This window comes from Phlebotomus argentipes, unplaced genomic scaffold (assembly GCF_947086385.1).
Source record: "Phlebotomus argentipes unplaced genomic scaffold, Phlebotomus argentipes genome assembly contig_15, whole genome shotgun sequence".
Classification (NCBI taxonomy): Eukaryota; Metazoa; Arthropoda; class Insecta; order Diptera; family Psychodidae; genus Phlebotomus; species Phlebotomus argentipes.
In genome coordinates this window covers 7,357,849-7,374,573 of record NW_026776181.1, presented here as the reverse complement: position 1 = coordinate 7,374,573, position 16,725 = coordinate 7,357,849, and the positions used below count along the sequence as shown (strand labels likewise).

Here is a 16,725-nt window from a genome sequence, read left to right as displayed (position 1 = left end):
ATGATGAATTGGCGGATGTTTCAGAAATCGCAATGAAACATCACAATTTGCCTAAAAATCTAGGCGATTCTGTGGTGATTCATCAACGGAACTGCTTACTCAGTTGCTGCGCTTTTGGACAAATTGCAATAATTGAAGAAAAATGCCTCCTTCGTTTTGTTAAATATTCCCCTCTATTTGCATAAACATTTACAGAATGTCTTCCATGGCGCGTGGCTGCGGCTACGCCATGAAGACAACAAAGAAGATGAAGAACATAATGAGAACGCCGAAGATCTTGATCATCAGCCAGCGATTCTTGCTGACGCTCTGGAAATACTTGAGGATCTCTCCGTGAGCCGCTTCAATGTTGAGCTCCGTGTCCTGAACATTGCTGTCAATCCGCTCCACCATCTCCTCCTGTTCCTTGACCATGTGCGCCAGCTGCTGGAAGATTCCGCCCAGCTCCACGATTGTGCTCTCGATGTTCTGCATGGTCTCCGCGCGCTGCTGCACATAGTTATCAGACTCATCGTACAGCATCAGCTGCTGCTGCATTTGCTGGCGCGGCAGCAGAGGCTGTGATGCCGAGGCGTTGTCTCCCAGGGAGATGTGCACCTGTTCAGAGGACTCTTTCAGTAGCATTCACACGGAACCAAGACACTGGGGAGACTCACCGAATCCTGGTCCTGTTCACTGAGCAGAAGACTTCCCTGGCTTGAGCCGCGCATCGAGGACGGCGGCAGGGAGTTGGTGACGGGTCCTTGGCTGAATTGGTCCCGCCGGGTCTTCTGGTGCTTGAGATTTTCCGTGCGCACCTCCAGGATCTGCTTGAAGTCGTTGCTCATGTTCACCAGCTTAGCCTGGAGAGCCACAACCATGTTGGAGGAATGTGACAACAAGTGTTTCCCACTGCTGGAGCGCCTCTGGCTCTTGCCGATGTCCTGCAGCTTCGCGATCTGCTGATTCAGGGAGTTGAGGTCGCCTTTTATGATGTACGTCAACTCCTGAATCTCTGCCGGTCTGTCGTCGAAGAGAGACTTTCTCTTGGCCACTGAAAGAGGTCGAAAAGGTGAGTGAGGGAAAAATAGAGTGAAAGAGAGGATGGAACTCACGCAGTGTCAGTTTCTCCAGTTTCGTGTACGTGCTCGCGATGTTCTTCCCAATTCCCTTCGCCACCATCATGAACTCCGAGTAGCTCTGCATCTGCTGCGCCTTTCGGGGATCTCTGATGTTCACCGCCCGGGCGATATTCCTGCCCTGCATCGAGCGGATGGCATTGGAGAATTCCAGTGTTCTGTCTCTGGCCGTCATCACGATGATTTCCTCCTCTTCCTTGTCGAGAAAATCAAAATCCGAGGGATCGGGCGCGGTCTCCTTGGGCGGCTCTCTGGGTGACTCCTGAACTGAGCCCGCGAAAGCTTTAATAGAGGCCGACAATTGGGCAGGATTGAACGACCAGGCGGCCTTCTTCTTCTGATACTTGTTCTCAGCCTCTTCCTCAACATTCACGAAAGTTATCACACTGTCACCGGACTCATGGCCGGGAAAACGATGCCGAGCGGACATTGGCAGGACAACACCATAATTTTTAGCTGAAAACCCAGCTGAATTTTCTCGCTTTGCGAAGCTCTCTATTGTCAAGGAGTGTGATCCGTGGAGGTTTCGCTGTCAAACAGATTTCACTCCCGAAATGATGCAACTCGTGGCACAATTGGACAAAACACCACTCACCACGATAACCAACAATCAATCACAGCGATATAGAGGCCAAAATGTGAAATTTGGACGCGGAAAGTGCCTCAAAAGTGAATAAGGAATTTTTTCTCTATGCGACAGTGACGTGACGAGGGCAATTTCCATTGGCGGCGAACTGTGGCGAAGCGCGGGACACAATTTGGGACAGACGTCAGTGAAAGTGCAACAACAAAAACAAACGCAGTTCTGCAGTCTGTGTTGCGAGAGAAATAATGCTCTTTCCTGTGGTGCATCTGGTGCTGGTGATTTGAAAAACATGTGCACCGAGCGATGCAACAATTGCTTCTCCCGATGGCGCATCTGGATACGCCCTCTGCTCATTGTTTGCTACACACTGTTCGCGATAATTGTTGTGCCCCTGCTTATCGTCAACTCCGTCAAGGATGGCTTCACCAGGAAGGACCAGCTCATCCTCATTGGCGGGCTGTTTGTCCTCACAGCACTGCCCATATCGTTCTGGCACATCACACAGCACATGATCAACTACACGAAGCCCATCCTCCAGAAGCACATTGTGAGGTAAAGTGCCTTTGTCTGCATGACTTCAAGCCCTTCAAGCACACAATTTATGAACACACCTTGTGTTTTCCCTTCCAGGATCCTGTGGATGGTCCCCATTTACGCGCTGAATGCGGTAAGACGTGAGTGGAGAGACTTCTGCGCAGCATTCTAAAGCCTTTTATCTCCTTGCAGCTTCTGGGCTTGCTCTTTCCCGCCCATGTCATCTACATGGACAGTATCCGCGAATGCTACGAAGCGTACGTGATCTACAACTTCATGGTGTATCTGCTGAACTACTTGAATCTCGAAATGGATCTGGAGGCGAACATGCAGCTGAAGCCCTCGGTGAAGCATCTCTTTCCGCTCTGCTGGATGCGCCCTTGGGAAATGGGAACGTACGTCAAGTTCTAAGATGAATCATCCTCGCATTAATTAAGACTTCATCAAAATCTCATTGAGTCACATTGATCGTTCGCGCAACTTTCTCTCAGAGCCACGAAATTCAACTTCGTGAAGAAGTTGAAAGTGTCGAAATGCATGAACAATTTTCCAAACATCTCTGTTTCTCTGCAAGAAGAACAATTGAAGTTTCATGACTCTGATTTTATTATGACTCTTTAGGAGTGCTTCGTTTGCTTCCTTTATCAATGTGTTATCACGGCAGCCAAAAATGTTTTCCGAGGCAAAGCTGCGTTCTATAGAGATAAAACATTGGCGAGGACAGACACTTTCCGCACTCTCTAAACACTTTCTAGGTCAATGCTTCACAGCAAATACTGATTTTCTCATCCACCTTTGCAGGGAGTTTATCCACAACTGCAAACACGGAATTCTTCAGTACACCGTCATTCGTCCCATAACAACCTTCGTGTCAGTGTAAGTCTTCCTAATCGCTGTGCCACGGCTGGAATCTAATGATCTCTCTCTCTCTCTCTCTCTCTCTTGGCGCAGGGCCTGTGAACTGGGTGGCGTCTACGGCGAGGGGTTGTTTAGCGCCAATGTCGCCTATCCCTACATCCTGGTCGTGAACAATCTATCCCAGTTCTGTGCAATGTACTGCCTCGTGCTCTTTTACCAGGCCAACAAAGTGGAGCTGCAGCCGATGCGACCGCTGCCCAAGTTCCTCTGCATCAAGGCCGTGGTGTTCTTCTCCTTCTTCCAGGGCGTCATAATCAATTTCCTCGTGTACTTCGGTGTCATCAGCAACATCTTTGGCTCTGACGAGCACGACAGCTACCAGGATCTGTCGGCGAAGCTGCAGAACTTTCTCATCTGCATTGAGATGTTCCTGGCCGCCATTGCGCACCAGTACAGCTTTCCGCACGATCCCTTCCACATCAACATTCCACACTTCAACAGCGACCGCAACTGGATGACCGCCATCACGTCCATGCTGGACTTCTCGGATGTGCAGCAGGACGTGAGTGAGCACTTGGGAGTGGTGGGAAGCTCCCTGAGTCGTCGGCTGCGCGGCAGGACATCGTATCAGATGGCGCGCGGCACCACTGAGCACGATTATCTCATCTCCACGGGCGTCAATCCGCCCGAGGGCCCATCGACCACCTACTACCAGAGCGGCATGAGGAATGTGGCCAACATCACGTCCATATCATCGACCACGGGACATGGGCAGAAGCAGGGATACGGCGCCATAGACTCCACATTCGCCAAACCAATTGCGCAGCCCACGAAGCCCACGTCGCCCCATCGCGGAGCGCCAGGCAACGATAATCCCTTCAACGATGCCTCCGAAAATCTCCTCACAGTGTCCTCCAGGACAAACTCGAAGAGCGACACGAGTTCCACGAATGTGGGTGGAATTCCCAAATCAGACAGCGGCGCCAGTGACTGGCTGAGCACGCCCACGGAGGAGTTTGCGGGCATCGACATTAAGGGCTTGGAAAATGACAGAATTCATCTGAATGAGTGAAGTGCGCTAGGGTTTATCGATTAAGAAAAGAGAATTGTTCAAACAATTTATGTATGACTGATGCAACTGTTCCAGAGATATTTATCCAAAAATATAAGAAATCCGTGATAAGCCAGGAATGCTTATGTTCGCTTATGTTGTGTGTTAATCGGTGTATTATTCGGATGAACGCCGTTACATGTCATCGAAGAGATCATCCACATTTCCACCGGCTCCAGTGCCGGACGCTGTGGCCGTGGCGGCTTCTGTGTCGATCTCGTAGAACACTTTAGCCTCCTCTTCTGTGATTGTGCTATCTGAGTGCTCAGCAGCCGACACGAGGCCCAGATTCTCCTGGACAATCACATCAGTCCAGAAGTCGCCCTTCTTGCGCTCCACGAGGCGGTTTTTGAACTCTGTGATCCAGTCGTTGTAGTTGTAAGTCGCATGCATGACCTTCGATCCTTCCCGGAGAGCCACCATCGCCTTGACGACCTTCTCGCGCTGCAGAACAGTGGCGCTGAAGACCAGACTAGAGATGACCGCCTGAATCTGAGCGCAGAGACTGGAGAACTTCTCACCGCGATGCATCAAGAAGGCGAAATCTTCCGCTGGAGTCACTGTTCCCACCTCAACAATGCTACTCTCCACAACACTAAGTACTCTCGCGGGGTCCTCATCCGCATTTTCCGCAGCTGGCGCCTCGTCGGGATTCACCACAGGCTTGAAGAGCTTCTTGAGCCACAAATCCTTCTTCGTTTGCTGCTTTGGTGTGAGTTCAAAGACACTCTTCACGCCTTCAGCCGCCTCCTGGGCGGCAGATCGGATCTTCTGCGGCACTGTGAGGTGCTCCTTGAGATCCTCACTCAGACTGGGCAGCGGCTGAGAAGGATTCAACGCTCTGGCGGTTAGAAGTCTGTACTGAAACTGCGCTGGCAAATTGAGTGTGTTCCTTTGCGAAAAGGCCTCCTGGCCATCTTCTGTTGCCTCCATTAAATCCATCGCATCGATCAGTTTGTCCACAGCGTCCAACTGTTCTGCAGATGGTTCGGTTTTCTTGTCACAGAAGCTGCTGAAGTGCACATCAACCACACCATCGCCGAACGGGAGTTCAATCATCGAGAGAAAGTCGACGCCCTTCTGCTCGGACGGAATCAAGACCATCATCTTTGGATTGGACCTCACATTGTACACTCTGCGGGCAATCATGACGACTCCCAAGCTCTTCATTGCCTTCACGAGGGACGTGAATAGCTGCGCATCCACTGGACTTGCCTTGCGCGGCAGAATCACATTGCTTCCTGTGCCCGAGAAGAGCTTCTGCCGAACGTACTTCTCCGCCGTGAATCCGATGCACATCAGACACTTTCCGGACGTCTTGAAGCTCACATCCAGATCAGTGTCGTAAGGAACCACTGTCGATCCGTACATGTAAGCCTTGATCAGCTCCTCTGCCTGTGGCTCGAACTGCTCGCCGCCCTTGAAGTGCTGATAGTTAGTTCGCGCCTGTTCCTCCGTGTATTCCGATACCGTCTTCCAGGGCTTCAGATACGTGGCTTTCTTGGTGTACAAAAAAGCTGAGATTTGGATCTTCAGCCGCGATCCAATTGTTAAATCGCAATTCCACGGCATTGCTCGCGTTTTCTTCTGCTGGAAATATGTCAATTGAGGCAGGGCGTTGGAGAAGGTGCAGAAGATTCCATCAACATCATCAATGAGCTTCTCAATCGCCTCTTCGTGCGCTTGCTGAGAGGCACTCTTGCCCTCTTTCTGGCTGAACATCACCTCCTCCTCGGAAATGCACTGCAGATTGTGCGTAATCACGCTCAGGTCCGCTCCTGACCTCCTCACAGCTTCCGCCAGATCGTCTACCTTTCCTCTGAGCGGCTGAAGGGTGCAGAACGTCGTGATGAGGACGATTTGGAAGTTACTCAGCTTCTTTCCTCTGCAAACAAAGTCAATTTCAATTGAAATAATCCAAACTGTTATTGGCTTATCTTACCGCGTCTCTTTCTCAAGAAAATCCAGCGCCACCTCAAGAGCCTCCGTCCAGTCAGCATCCGCCTGGCAAATCTTCAAGTGGTTCTCAAGGAGTTCCAGCATTTCCCACGAAGTCTGTGTCAAGTTCATGGCCTTGATGATGTTCTTGTACTTTGCCGGATTCGCGGCATTCAAATCGTTGCTGCTCTCATTTGTACCCATGAAGATCAACCCCACCTGATCGTCTGGCTTCGCGAAGATCTTCCGCTGCAGAATTTTCTTAAGGCACGTCTTGGAGATGTCAAAAAAGGTCTCCTCGCCACATTTCATCGCCGTGCTCGAGCCACAGTCGAAGACAATCACTGTCGCTTCCTGCAAATTCCGCAGTATTTGATTGGTAATTCGTTGAAATTGTCCTCAAACTCACCTTTCCAGACGCCCCCATGTCTGATTTCTACAATTTGTCGGGAAAACTCTTGAGAAACTGCAGGGAAAACACTGAAATTGCAGAGCGTTGTGAAATTGGAAGACGCCGCAGAACGAGTGGGAAATGCTTTGGGACACCCGACTGAACTGTCACCTCATTCATTCATTCATCACTACTCAATTCATAACGCGTAGCGATTTTTTGTACTTTCACGTACATTTCCCCGCCAAAATTCATCTCAAATCGTTGAAAAACCAAAATCGTCAATTTTTTCATTAGAATTTATTTCATACGCCCTCAAAAGGTACCTTTTATACAAAGAATGGCCTCTGGTGACCTGTTTTATTTCCTGCAAACACATTCTCCGATATCCATCGGTGTCTCACTTGTGATTTTTTCACCCATGGAATTCATGTTTTCTGGTCAATAATTTGATTCTTTTACCCTCTTTTATGTACAAGTAACTTCCACATTGAACAAAATCACCTCTTAGTCCTAAGAAAATGAACATTTCCGGGGCAAAACCAGGTGCAATTTACCTCTAGGAACTGTACAGAGCAAGAAAAAAGTCTTAACGCAAGGTTTAACCATCTACTAATCTTTAAGACATTGCATTGATCTGGAGGACACTACAGACTCACAAAATATATTCACCTACAAAAGGATTTAAGATCTATCGACAGGGTGTTGCGGTGGCGCGTGTGGAGATCCTTGCAAAGAAGGTGGCATTTGAAATAAGATTTCTTTTTTTAAACTAAATATCTTCACTAGCAGGGGAGCTTCATAAAATTTTCTTGTAAATAGATAATCAGTTCCCGAAGCTTTCTGCTAAGTCTTGATGAATTAATCTACAAATTGTTAAAACATACAAGCGGTGCTTTTAGATTTTAGAGATTTAAGACGACACGCAAAGTGAACAAGTAATTGGAATCTCTGAGTCAGTTTCGTATACTTTTTTTTTTGCTTTCCTTTGCAGAATTGTTCCCAAAGAGATCCAGTTAATCAACCAAATAAGGGACTTGGAATACAACAGAGTATCTTAACCAACTAAGGATATCATTCTGGATGGATGTTCTGCCTTTTCATTACATATATTATTATCCATCGTTATATTAATACTTCCAAGATCAGTTTTTTTTTGGGAACTTGAGTGCTCAGAAAATGATATAAGATTAACCTTAGCCTAGGAGACACAAGGGCAGAACCTCCATCCGGAGTGGCTGAATCAGGAAGACACGTTGATCCTCTTCTTTGCAAATCTCCCGCGGCCACGGACAGTGATAGCAAACGGAAACCCTTCTCAATTTCACTGTGCAACAGACACAAAAATTGCATAAATACGATTTTTCCTCTTCCTATTTCACAAAAAAAAAGAGATAAATGAGTCCTAATTGAACACTCTACTTAACATTAGGAGGTTAATCACTAGATTAGCAATTGCCACAGGTCAAGGTGAGGCAATCACGGGCAAACTAGAGCTACTCTGGAGGAGACAATTGCCACTGTCTGCGCTGCTGTTGTTCAGCGTGGTGGAGGCGGACTTTTGCTTGTCGGATGGATTGCAGGACGATTGGCTGGTGTCTTCCTTAAGTACCGCGGTCAGATCCTGGAGGGAGATGGCGAGATCATTGGCGCTCCTCCGTCGTCGCTTGTGCCGCCCCTTGGCCGCCTTGGGCCGGATGTATTGATCGATGGTGAGCGGGTCCACCCACTTGCAGCCCACGTCGCCCGCCTCCGCCTCGTCCAAGTTGCTTTGGTACAGCTTCAGCCTCTCCTCGGGGAACAGCAGGTCCAGGCACACGTCATTGTTGATGTAGTTGATGTGGATGGGCGACGTGTGGAGCATCGGCGAATTGAGATTCTCCTCGCCCGTCGGCGTGTAATACACAGACGCCTTGCTGTCGTCCACGCTGCGCACCGAGTAGTTCTCCAGCATCTTGTCCAGGTGCTTCTGGTGCAGCATGTGGTTCTTCGCGTCGAATTGCGACGAAAATTTGTCCATCTTCGTCTTGAGGTACACTTCGAAGTTCTCATCGAACTCATCATCGTCGTCACTGCGACCGCGGCAGTTCTCAAAGTAGAAACTCGGCAGATTCTCCAGCACTTTGTTCAGCGTCTGCTGCTGATATTTGTATCCCTCGCGGATTCGCAGCACCTGATGTGCACTGAACTTCCTGATCTTGTTTCGCTGGAACACATAATTCTCCCTCACCCAGTTCAGCTGGCCGGTGGAGTAATCGCGCACTCTCTTCACCTGATCATAGTATTGATCCCTCAGCGACGTGAGATGGTGCGTGCCGATGTCTCTGATCTCCTTCAAGTGCTTCGCCTGGCTGCTGTACGAGTTCTGAATCCACTCCACCTGCTGCGTGCAATTGTCCTTGATCCTGTGCACTTGCTGGGCGTAATTCTCGCGCAGCTTCTCCAGCTGCATGCTCTTGTAGTGCTCAATGCTGTCCAGCATCGCATAGATCTGCCTGGCTCGCGGCGTCGCCTTGTCGCGCAGGCAGCAATCGCAGCAGTTCTTCATGCACTTGTCCGTCAGCCCGAATCGAGAATTGATCTTCCTGATCAGCTGCACAATCAGCGTCCCGGTGAGAAACAGCGCCGCCGTGATTATTCCACAAATTATGCTGCCAATTTTCACGCGATAGAAGATAATGGGATCGATGTACAATCTGGAAAGATAGCAAATCATTTTGCACCATTATTATTATTGATTCTAACAAGTGCGCGCCAGTCATTGTTGAATAATCCGCAAAATATTCCTCTGCACTTGCTCAAGAACACACACGACTCACCGGAATGCCCTATGTAAATTCCTTTCCACAAGACATTCCCAAACAATAAGACCGAAGAAACATTTCTTTTGACACACATTCTCAGTGGGAAACTATTAGGAATTGCCAACAATTCCTAAAACACTTCATTAGCAAGCATGAAATAAAGAGAAAAGACAGCAATTCACAGTCAAGTGCTTTCAATTTTTTTTTCTTCTTCCCAATTTTGAATCAAATAAATATTTCATTCAGTTTCACCGCACAAATTTGCAAGCATTTCACACACAAACACACAGAATATCTGCAGAACAAAGTTGAAGAAAGCACAGATAAAATTGCCCCTCTCGCAACCTTCACTACCAGCATAACGTCATTTTATACTACAGTGCTGTAGAGAAGATGAACAGATGGAAGTGTAAATCATTCAATTAGCACACTCTGTTTTCTTCCTCTGCCTGTGAAATGGTTCACAAGACGCAAAATTATTCAAATGACACACAACACTGGCCTTCCGCTAATAGAATCGCTAGAGAAATTTCCATTGGTCTATCGTGGAGGTACTTTTATGATGTTCACAATTAATTTAATTGTGTGTCTATGAAGTAATTCGATAACAGTTTAACTCTAAACATACTGAAGACTTTGTGGCATTTCTAGAGAAATGACAAAGTATAAAAGCATGTAATATTAGAAAGAGAAAAATGTTAATTTTAATTTCTAACATTCATTTTGAAATCCCGTTTTTTTCCTCGTTTTATTAAGGATTTCCTTGATTATTCATTCTCGCTTGGACACAGAAAGCCTTCAAGATGATGTGCGGATTTTGCGATTTGCATACCAACTTTGAAGAAACTCTAAACACTATTTTAAGCTAAAACCAACATTACAAAACTGTTGTTTCTAACTCACAACTGTTTTTCTTGAAAACACAGTTCTTTGACTAAAAATAACTTTCCCGGATGCATTGAAAAAGCACTCTTTTTTATGAATAAATGATGAACTTTGCAGAGAATTCACAAAGGAAGTGGCAATTATGGTGAACTTTCCAACAACTCACCTCACGTCCGAGCTCGTATGGCCCATGATGTTCCAGGCATAGCACGTGTACGTTCCACTGTCGCTGCGACTGATATTGTGTACCCTGAGGAATCCATTCTCCAGCAGGTCAACACTGGAGTTCCTCTGCATTGTCTCTCTTCTCGTGTAGTTCCTCTTCTCCATTGTGCTGTTGATGAATTGCAGTTCAATGTACTGCTGATACTTCTCCTGCTGCTGATCCGGCGCAAGCATCTTCATATCCGGATCCGGCACATAGCGGAGGATTTCGTTGTGAGGCGTCACCCAGATGATATTGGGTGTGGGATTGCCCGTGAAGGAGCACTCGAGGGTAGCATCAGCTTGCAGAAGATGCATCCTGGGCTGTGATGCATGGATCAGGGAGGGTTTGAAGCAGTGCAACTGCTGCAGGACACGCAGCATGTCTCCAGGATAGCCGTTGCGACACTTCAGATCATGCAGATTGATCACGGCAGCATCGTGATGCGTTGACTCCACCAGGATGTCCATTGTGTCGTTCTCTTGCGCCATCAGGCGTCTGATCCACGACACCATCCAGTGCATGCGACAATCGCACGCAAAGTCATTGGCAATGAAATTGACATAGCGCAGGTGAGATAATTTGTTCACAGTGTCCGGGAGGAATGTCAGGGCGTTGCCACTCAAGTCAAGCACTCGCAGAGTCGTCAGATCGCCAATCTCCTTGGGCATCTCCGCAATCTGACTACCCGTGAGGTGGAGAATCTCAACAGATGGGAGATTTGCCAGGACACTGCCGTCCAGGCATGTGAGATTGACATTCTCCCGCATGGAAACCACTCGCAACTGCCTCAAGATGTCTCGATTGAGGGTCCCATTGTGCCTGGCCGCGAGATTCCCCAGCCTCTTGAGCCCTGTGCGGCTCAAGGTGAACTCCCTGAGGGCATACTGATGCATAAGGATGCCATTTGGGAGGTTCTCAAACGGATTACCGCTCATGTCAAGCTGCTCCAGCAATGTGAGCCCACTGAAGACACTTGAGGACAAAATCAATAGATGATTCCCACTAATATTAAGGTATTTCAGCTCCTCGAGACTGCTAAAGGCATTTCGGTCGATAAAATTAATACGATTCTCCGCTACGTTGAGATAAGTGAGGCGACTCAGTCCATTGAATGTGTTTTTGAGGATTGAAACCAAGTGATTATGCTGCATGTTCAGCACTTGGAGCCTCCCATTTTCAATAAAGTGATTATCAAGGATGGACACGATGCCATTGTGGGAGAGATCCAGCATCTCAATGGCTCCAATGTCGGCAAACAACTGAAATGGCACCACTGTGAGTTGATTCCGCTGCAAGTGGAGCTGCTTCAGCGTCTCCAGGCCACGAAAGGTGTGTCTCGGAAGATCCTTAATCACATTGTCCGCCAGATCCAGCACAAGGAGTTGCTTTAAGTACCCAAAAGGGCTCCAGGTGGTCGTTGAAATCCTCTCCAGGTGATTTCTGGCCAAGTGCAACTCATTCAGCGACTGTAGATCCATAAAGACATTGGCGGACACGTTTGCTATGCGATTCCCAGACAGATTAAGGATCTTCAGTTTGATTAATTTGGCAAAACTCCTCTCAGGCACGCGCGCAATGTCATTCTCGCTGAGATCCAGCTTCCGGAGTCGCGAGAATCTCCTCTTCTCGCTCATCAGCCCCTCAAACTGCCCATCAGCGACTCCACTGCCGGTCCACACCAGCACCTCCGTCTCGTTCTCATTGTTTAGGCTCAGAAGCACCTTCTTGTCGGCATTCGCGATGTCTCTCAGGATAATCTCGCTGTAGGATTGTCCGGCGAAGAACCGCCCAGTGACGTCACTAAGCGTGGCATTGGTGCAATAGAGAATCCTGCCGGAAGTCGCGGTTGTCGTGCAGTGCCCTAAGGCGCCACTGCACATGGACAGGAGACAAATTGCCAATATCAGGACAACACATCTCTGTTGTCCAATTCCCATCTTGCGCATAAATTAATCGTATTCACGGTGACAATACTAGTCCATTTAGCCACTATTCGGTGATGATCCAGAAACATTTCGCAAGACACCGCGCGGAGGGGCTCTGAAAGAGGCACAAGAAAATTCATATTGCATAAGAGCGTTGAAAAACACACTGTCGCTCGTAAACATCTATTGATATTCACAAAAGCCCGAGTAAGTTTCACACTGAGGTCGAGGGAGGAGATTGATAAAGACTGCTTTTATCTACACAACAACTCTACTAAATTGAGGAAGAATGCGAAGAATAGATAGATCAGACTAACAACTTGACTTCAATGTGAGTCTTTTTTGTACATTTGCCTAACTGAACCCAATTCACGCTGGCTAAAATAAAACACTGACCAGGCAAAGTGCAAATTTTGGAGATTCATAACTAATCCCAAGACATGGTTATGGCATTCGATAAGGCGTTTTTATAAGACACTGTCTTTTGCGTCTCTTCGTTTGATTTCTTATCCACTTCGCAATGTCGTAGAAAATGTTACGTCGAGCAATTAATGCGTCGTGAATTTCCTAAGATTCTTCAGAATGAATCAAATGAAAGCTTTCAGCACAAAATCTCTCCAATGTTGCGTTATTAGAGTTCCAATCTAACTCTGGAATCTGTGTTAGATCGCAACAACTAGAAGAGTTCGTCATATCTTTGAAGATAATCTTGTAAACAAAGAGGCGGACTTTGAAGAGTTATAGAGACCAATAAAGAGCTTGATTTGGAAATACTTCGAGTACTCCAGATTATATTGCCAGCAATGTTTTGAAAAGTTTCCCAAACAACTTCTTCAAGTCTGCTGGTTAGTGTTAAAACTTGTGGAGTTTCATTTAGAAACTTTCAAGCTGATGTGACGGATTTCATTGGAGAATTCCCCAAAAATTGGTAAATTGGCTCATTTTCCGCTTGAGGGAATATTATAGAGATAAATTTCAGCACGAATCAGCGAATTTGGTGAGAAATTCTCTCTCGTCCAGCATAATTGCGTTCCATGCAAAAATATTCCTTGTGCAGGAAAATACCTGTGTTGGTAATCCTGCGAAGAAAAGAGCTTTTCCGTTTGCCACGTCCACACAAGTGCCGAAGGACACGAAATACCAATTCATTTGGTCGAAAATAGCGCCGCAGTGGTAATAATTGATGAAGAGCGATCAACGAAAGGCGCTTCTCCTCGATTGGGAGTCAATATGGGACACGCTCCTGCAGTTTGGCTCCCATTGCCCACACTTGACCTTGGCGGCCGATCAACAAGTCTCCCAGAAAACAGCCCACCAGCCCAATTACTCGATCCACTCGCGGGCCACCTTTGGCGACTGCTTAGCGCGCGGGCACTGGCGGAGGAAAAGCCACAAAAGTGTCGCTATTTGCTGAAAATGCTCGACCAAGAGACTGGAATTGTGTTACATAAATCCCTCCTCGCCACTTTTTTTTTTCTTTGCATAACGCACTGGCGAGTGGCTCCGATGCCCCCCAAAGAAGTGCCCAATACACGGTCGACCATGTAATGGTTTGGCAAATCGAGAGCAAATGCAGTTTTGTGCAATTGCGAAGCCAAATGGGAGGAAAAGTTTCTCTGCAAAGTCTCAACTGCAGGGCAATGCAGAGACACTCCGTGGGGTCTCCCTTATGTCGCCCCTTTGTGGCCCCATTGCGCCCACATGGCGTACTTACGGGTGCTCTAGTCGCTGAAGTAGCCCATAGGGATGATTTTGCATATGCTGCAGTTGCCACTGGAGAGGGTTTTATGCACAATTTTTAAGATTTTTCACAGCACTACGCTTGCACGCACCACTCTAGCCCACACATAAAATACAAGTCCATCCCATCTGACACTCCACGGCGAACTTTTGGGACAGCCAGGGTTTCAATGGCGAATAATTTCCACTGAAATTTTCCACGAGGGAATTAGACTAAAGGAAATATTTGTATTTTATGACACAAAAACTGATTTAAGAGTAATTATTCTTGAAAGAGTGTATAAAAAATAAAAATTAAAACCACAACCATTTTTTAATTCGTAAAACCGTGTGAAATTTGCTAAAATGATTGCAACACAATTTAATTTAATTATCATATTGTGTGTAATCAACAATTTTCCAGCAATTCCTCATAAAAACAATTTAAACCATTTTTTTTGCTTCTTGCTCGTTCAGTCGATTTGAAAAGTTCGCGGCGAGCGCGCAACAACATTTCGGAGTGTCCCACATTTTCGGACTGCCCAGCTGACATTCGGCAGAGATGTTTTGCGATTGCGAGACGCAGTGAGAAAATCACGGAGATTTTCCTCCCCGAATAACGCTTTCAACGCAGCGCTTGTAGTGCAAAGTAGTGGCTGAAATCATGGATTTTCGTGCCATCATGTCCTCATCATTTGTCCGAGTGAAGGTGAGTCACTGGAGATGGTTGAATTTCTTCTCTTTCGCAACATTTGTTATGCCTGGAAATGGTGTGCTGATTCCTTATTTGTACTCCTGCAGCTCGTCACTTTTCTGCACCTGACACTCATCTCGAATGCCCTGCTGAGCAGCTGGACTCCACCCGCGTACCTCTTCTACAATGTCTTCTTCATGGTGAGCTTATTCTGGGCGCTGCAAGTCAAAGAGTCCGTCGACGCTGTTTACATGGTGAGTCAGAAAGATGACTTGCTGTTGGATTGGAAATTCATGATGCACTTCCCTTGCAGGCCACACTCATTGACGCTGTTGCTTTCTTTCTGGATCTCTTCTGCATCATTGGGTACTTCTCCGCCCACAGTGAGTCCCCATTGTGCGCCCCATGTGGGCCACCATCGCGATAAGGCGACTTCCTGTAACACGTCTCTTTGTTTTCTTTCCACCTCAGATTGGTGGTCAGTGACCTTTGCCATCATAAATTTGGTCGCGAGGCCCTTCTCAACCCTCCTGCTTCAGCGTGAACTCACCGAGAGGGGTGGCAGCCTCAATCCGGCCGCGATTTTTCCAACCACTGAGCAGCGAAGTTATGAAGATATCGATCGTACGACCAATCAGAGTGTCCCCACAAACCAACAACCCCCAACAACGGTCACATTTTAATGGTTTGGCAATGGGAAAAGGCACCGTCACGCGGAGGTGAGCCACCCCAGTCTCAAAACAGCGCGCAATTTGCCCGGGAAGGCCCTCAGCCGGCGATAAGACTAGCCAGACGACTAATGAATCACAGAGTAATCTCTCCATCAGTGGTGATCTGTTAATATTTCCTTCTAAATTGTTATTTAATTGTTTCCGTCTCGGGCCATTTATATCACCTTCTCGGAGAAAATTGTAGATAACAAGATGCACGTAATCTCATTGTTTTTGTTCCTTTATCATTTCTACGATGACGACAACGCAGATTAAACAACTCAAGAAACGAAGAAAAGACACTTGAATAAGAAACTTTTTATTATTCTTATCTAGACCTAAAGTGTTGTACTAATGTTGCTTTGTATATTAAGTGAATTTAATATATTTGATTAATGTACTCTTACCATGAGCAATGTCACCCTTCGGCTAATGGAAAATCAATTGGAAACCGGTGATTAAGGGAGCAACTAAGAGGAGCGTGTCACGTATTGCATGTCATTGCAAACTCATGAATTAATATTTGATATAGAGGTGCACTTTATGGGCTTCTATGGGCATGAAAGATGAAATTTTCTATCATATAACAGTCACATGTCAACATATCAAGCAGAATATCTCACTCTTCTCAATAAATTAAGTCTCTTCGGCTCTTGTTGTCGTCCAAGAATTCTCTCGTGGCGACAATTGCCTTGGAAACAATGGCAAAAAAGAATTCTTGAACCTCATTCCCATGCTACAATAAAAGGTTTTCCATTTTCAAAAGTCACACAGGTCACGATAAAATTCATTTTTCTATATTTAATGAACTCAGGCAGAGTCCAAAGTAATGACTGTGTTTCCCTCCTTCCCAAGAGGGTGACCAATAAAAAATGTATATGCACTGGAGTTTTGGGCTGAAAAGCTGTGGAAAATTGGAGAGTTGAAAGTGTGTGAATATTTCCATATGCAGGTGACCACATCGCGTGCCAGCCTGGCTTTGTTTTCCTTTCGAGGAGGGACCCACCCTCTCAAAAACTGCCCCACCGCCACTTTCATTAATGTTGAATGTCTTCAGAGCAACCAGAATTGTGAACGCATCGCAAGCGGGATGGGAAATAACAGTGGGAATTGCATATCAATTAAATTCTCTCGTCAGCCAATCTGTGAGAATTTATTGAGCACACAATCATTGACAGACACGTGATGGCAATTCATTGATTAACTCCTGCGTCATCACAATGTGCGATTCGGTCATTACCTAC

The 16,725-nt window shown here is 46.7% G+C and overlaps 5 protein-coding genes across 5 annotated transcripts; 2 read left to right on the top strand and 3 right to left on the bottom strand.

Moving 5' to 3' along the window:
* Positions 1 to 154: 154 nt before the first annotated feature.
* On the bottom strand, positions 155 to 1,830 carry LOC132261697 (syntaxin-5). The gene is made up of 3 exons (XM_059760623.1): positions 1,095 to 1,830; positions 657 to 1,033; positions 155 to 597 (listed from the first exon to the last, which is right to left on the bottom strand). The coding sequence occupies exons 1-3, from the start codon at positions 1,546 to 1,548 to the stop codon at positions 223 to 225; spliced, it is 1,206 nt and encodes a 401-aa protein (XP_059616606.1). The 5' UTR covers positions 1,549 to 1,830; the 3' UTR covers positions 155 to 222.
* A 66-nt stretch (positions 1,831 to 1,896) lies between these two features.
* LOC132262326 (transmembrane protein 184C) lies at positions 1,897 to 4,316 on the top strand. Its single transcript, XM_059761576.1, has 5 exons — positions 1,897 to 2,256; positions 2,335 to 2,371; positions 2,431 to 2,633; positions 3,040 to 3,114; positions 3,190 to 4,316. The coding sequence occupies exons 1-5, from the start codon at positions 1,994 to 1,996 to the stop codon at positions 4,166 to 4,168; spliced, it is 1,557 nt and encodes a 518-aa protein (XP_059617559.1). The 5' UTR covers positions 1,897 to 1,993; the 3' UTR covers positions 4,169 to 4,316.
* Positions 4,201 to 6,672, bottom strand: LOC132262325 (X-ray repair cross-complementing protein 5). Its single transcript, XM_059761575.1, has 3 exons — positions 6,555 to 6,672; positions 6,150 to 6,499; positions 4,201 to 6,092 (listed from the first exon to the last, which is right to left on the bottom strand). Exons 1-3 carry the CDS (start codon positions 6,570 to 6,572, stop codon positions 4,343 to 4,345), a joined length of 2,118 nt encoding a protein of 705 aa, XP_059617558.1. The 5' UTR covers positions 6,573 to 6,672; the 3' UTR covers positions 4,201 to 4,342.
* A 145-nt stretch (positions 6,673 to 6,817) lies between these two features.
* On the bottom strand, positions 6,818 to 14,362 carry LOC132263491 (immunoglobulin domain and leucine-rich repeat-containing protein 2). Its single transcript, XM_059763274.1, has 3 exons — positions 14,073 to 14,362; positions 10,392 to 12,473; positions 6,818 to 9,232 (listed from the first exon to the last, which is right to left on the bottom strand). The coding sequence occupies exons 2-3, from the start codon at positions 12,377 to 12,379 to the stop codon at positions 8,002 to 8,004; spliced, it is 3,219 nt and encodes a 1,072-aa protein (XP_059619257.1). The 5' UTR covers positions 12,380 to 12,473; positions 14,073 to 14,362; the 3' UTR covers positions 6,818 to 8,001.
* Positions 13,187 to 16,694, top strand: LOC132263493 (type-1 angiotensin II receptor-associated protein-like). Its single transcript, XM_059763276.1, has 5 exons — positions 13,187 to 13,286; positions 14,555 to 14,786; positions 14,879 to 15,025; positions 15,085 to 15,154; positions 15,243 to 16,694. The coding sequence occupies exons 2-5, from the start codon at positions 14,742 to 14,744 to the stop codon at positions 15,452 to 15,454; spliced, it is 474 nt and encodes a 157-aa protein (XP_059619259.1). The 5' UTR covers positions 13,187 to 13,286; positions 14,555 to 14,741; the 3' UTR covers positions 15,455 to 16,694.
* Positions 16,695 to 16,725: the final 31 nt, after the last annotated feature.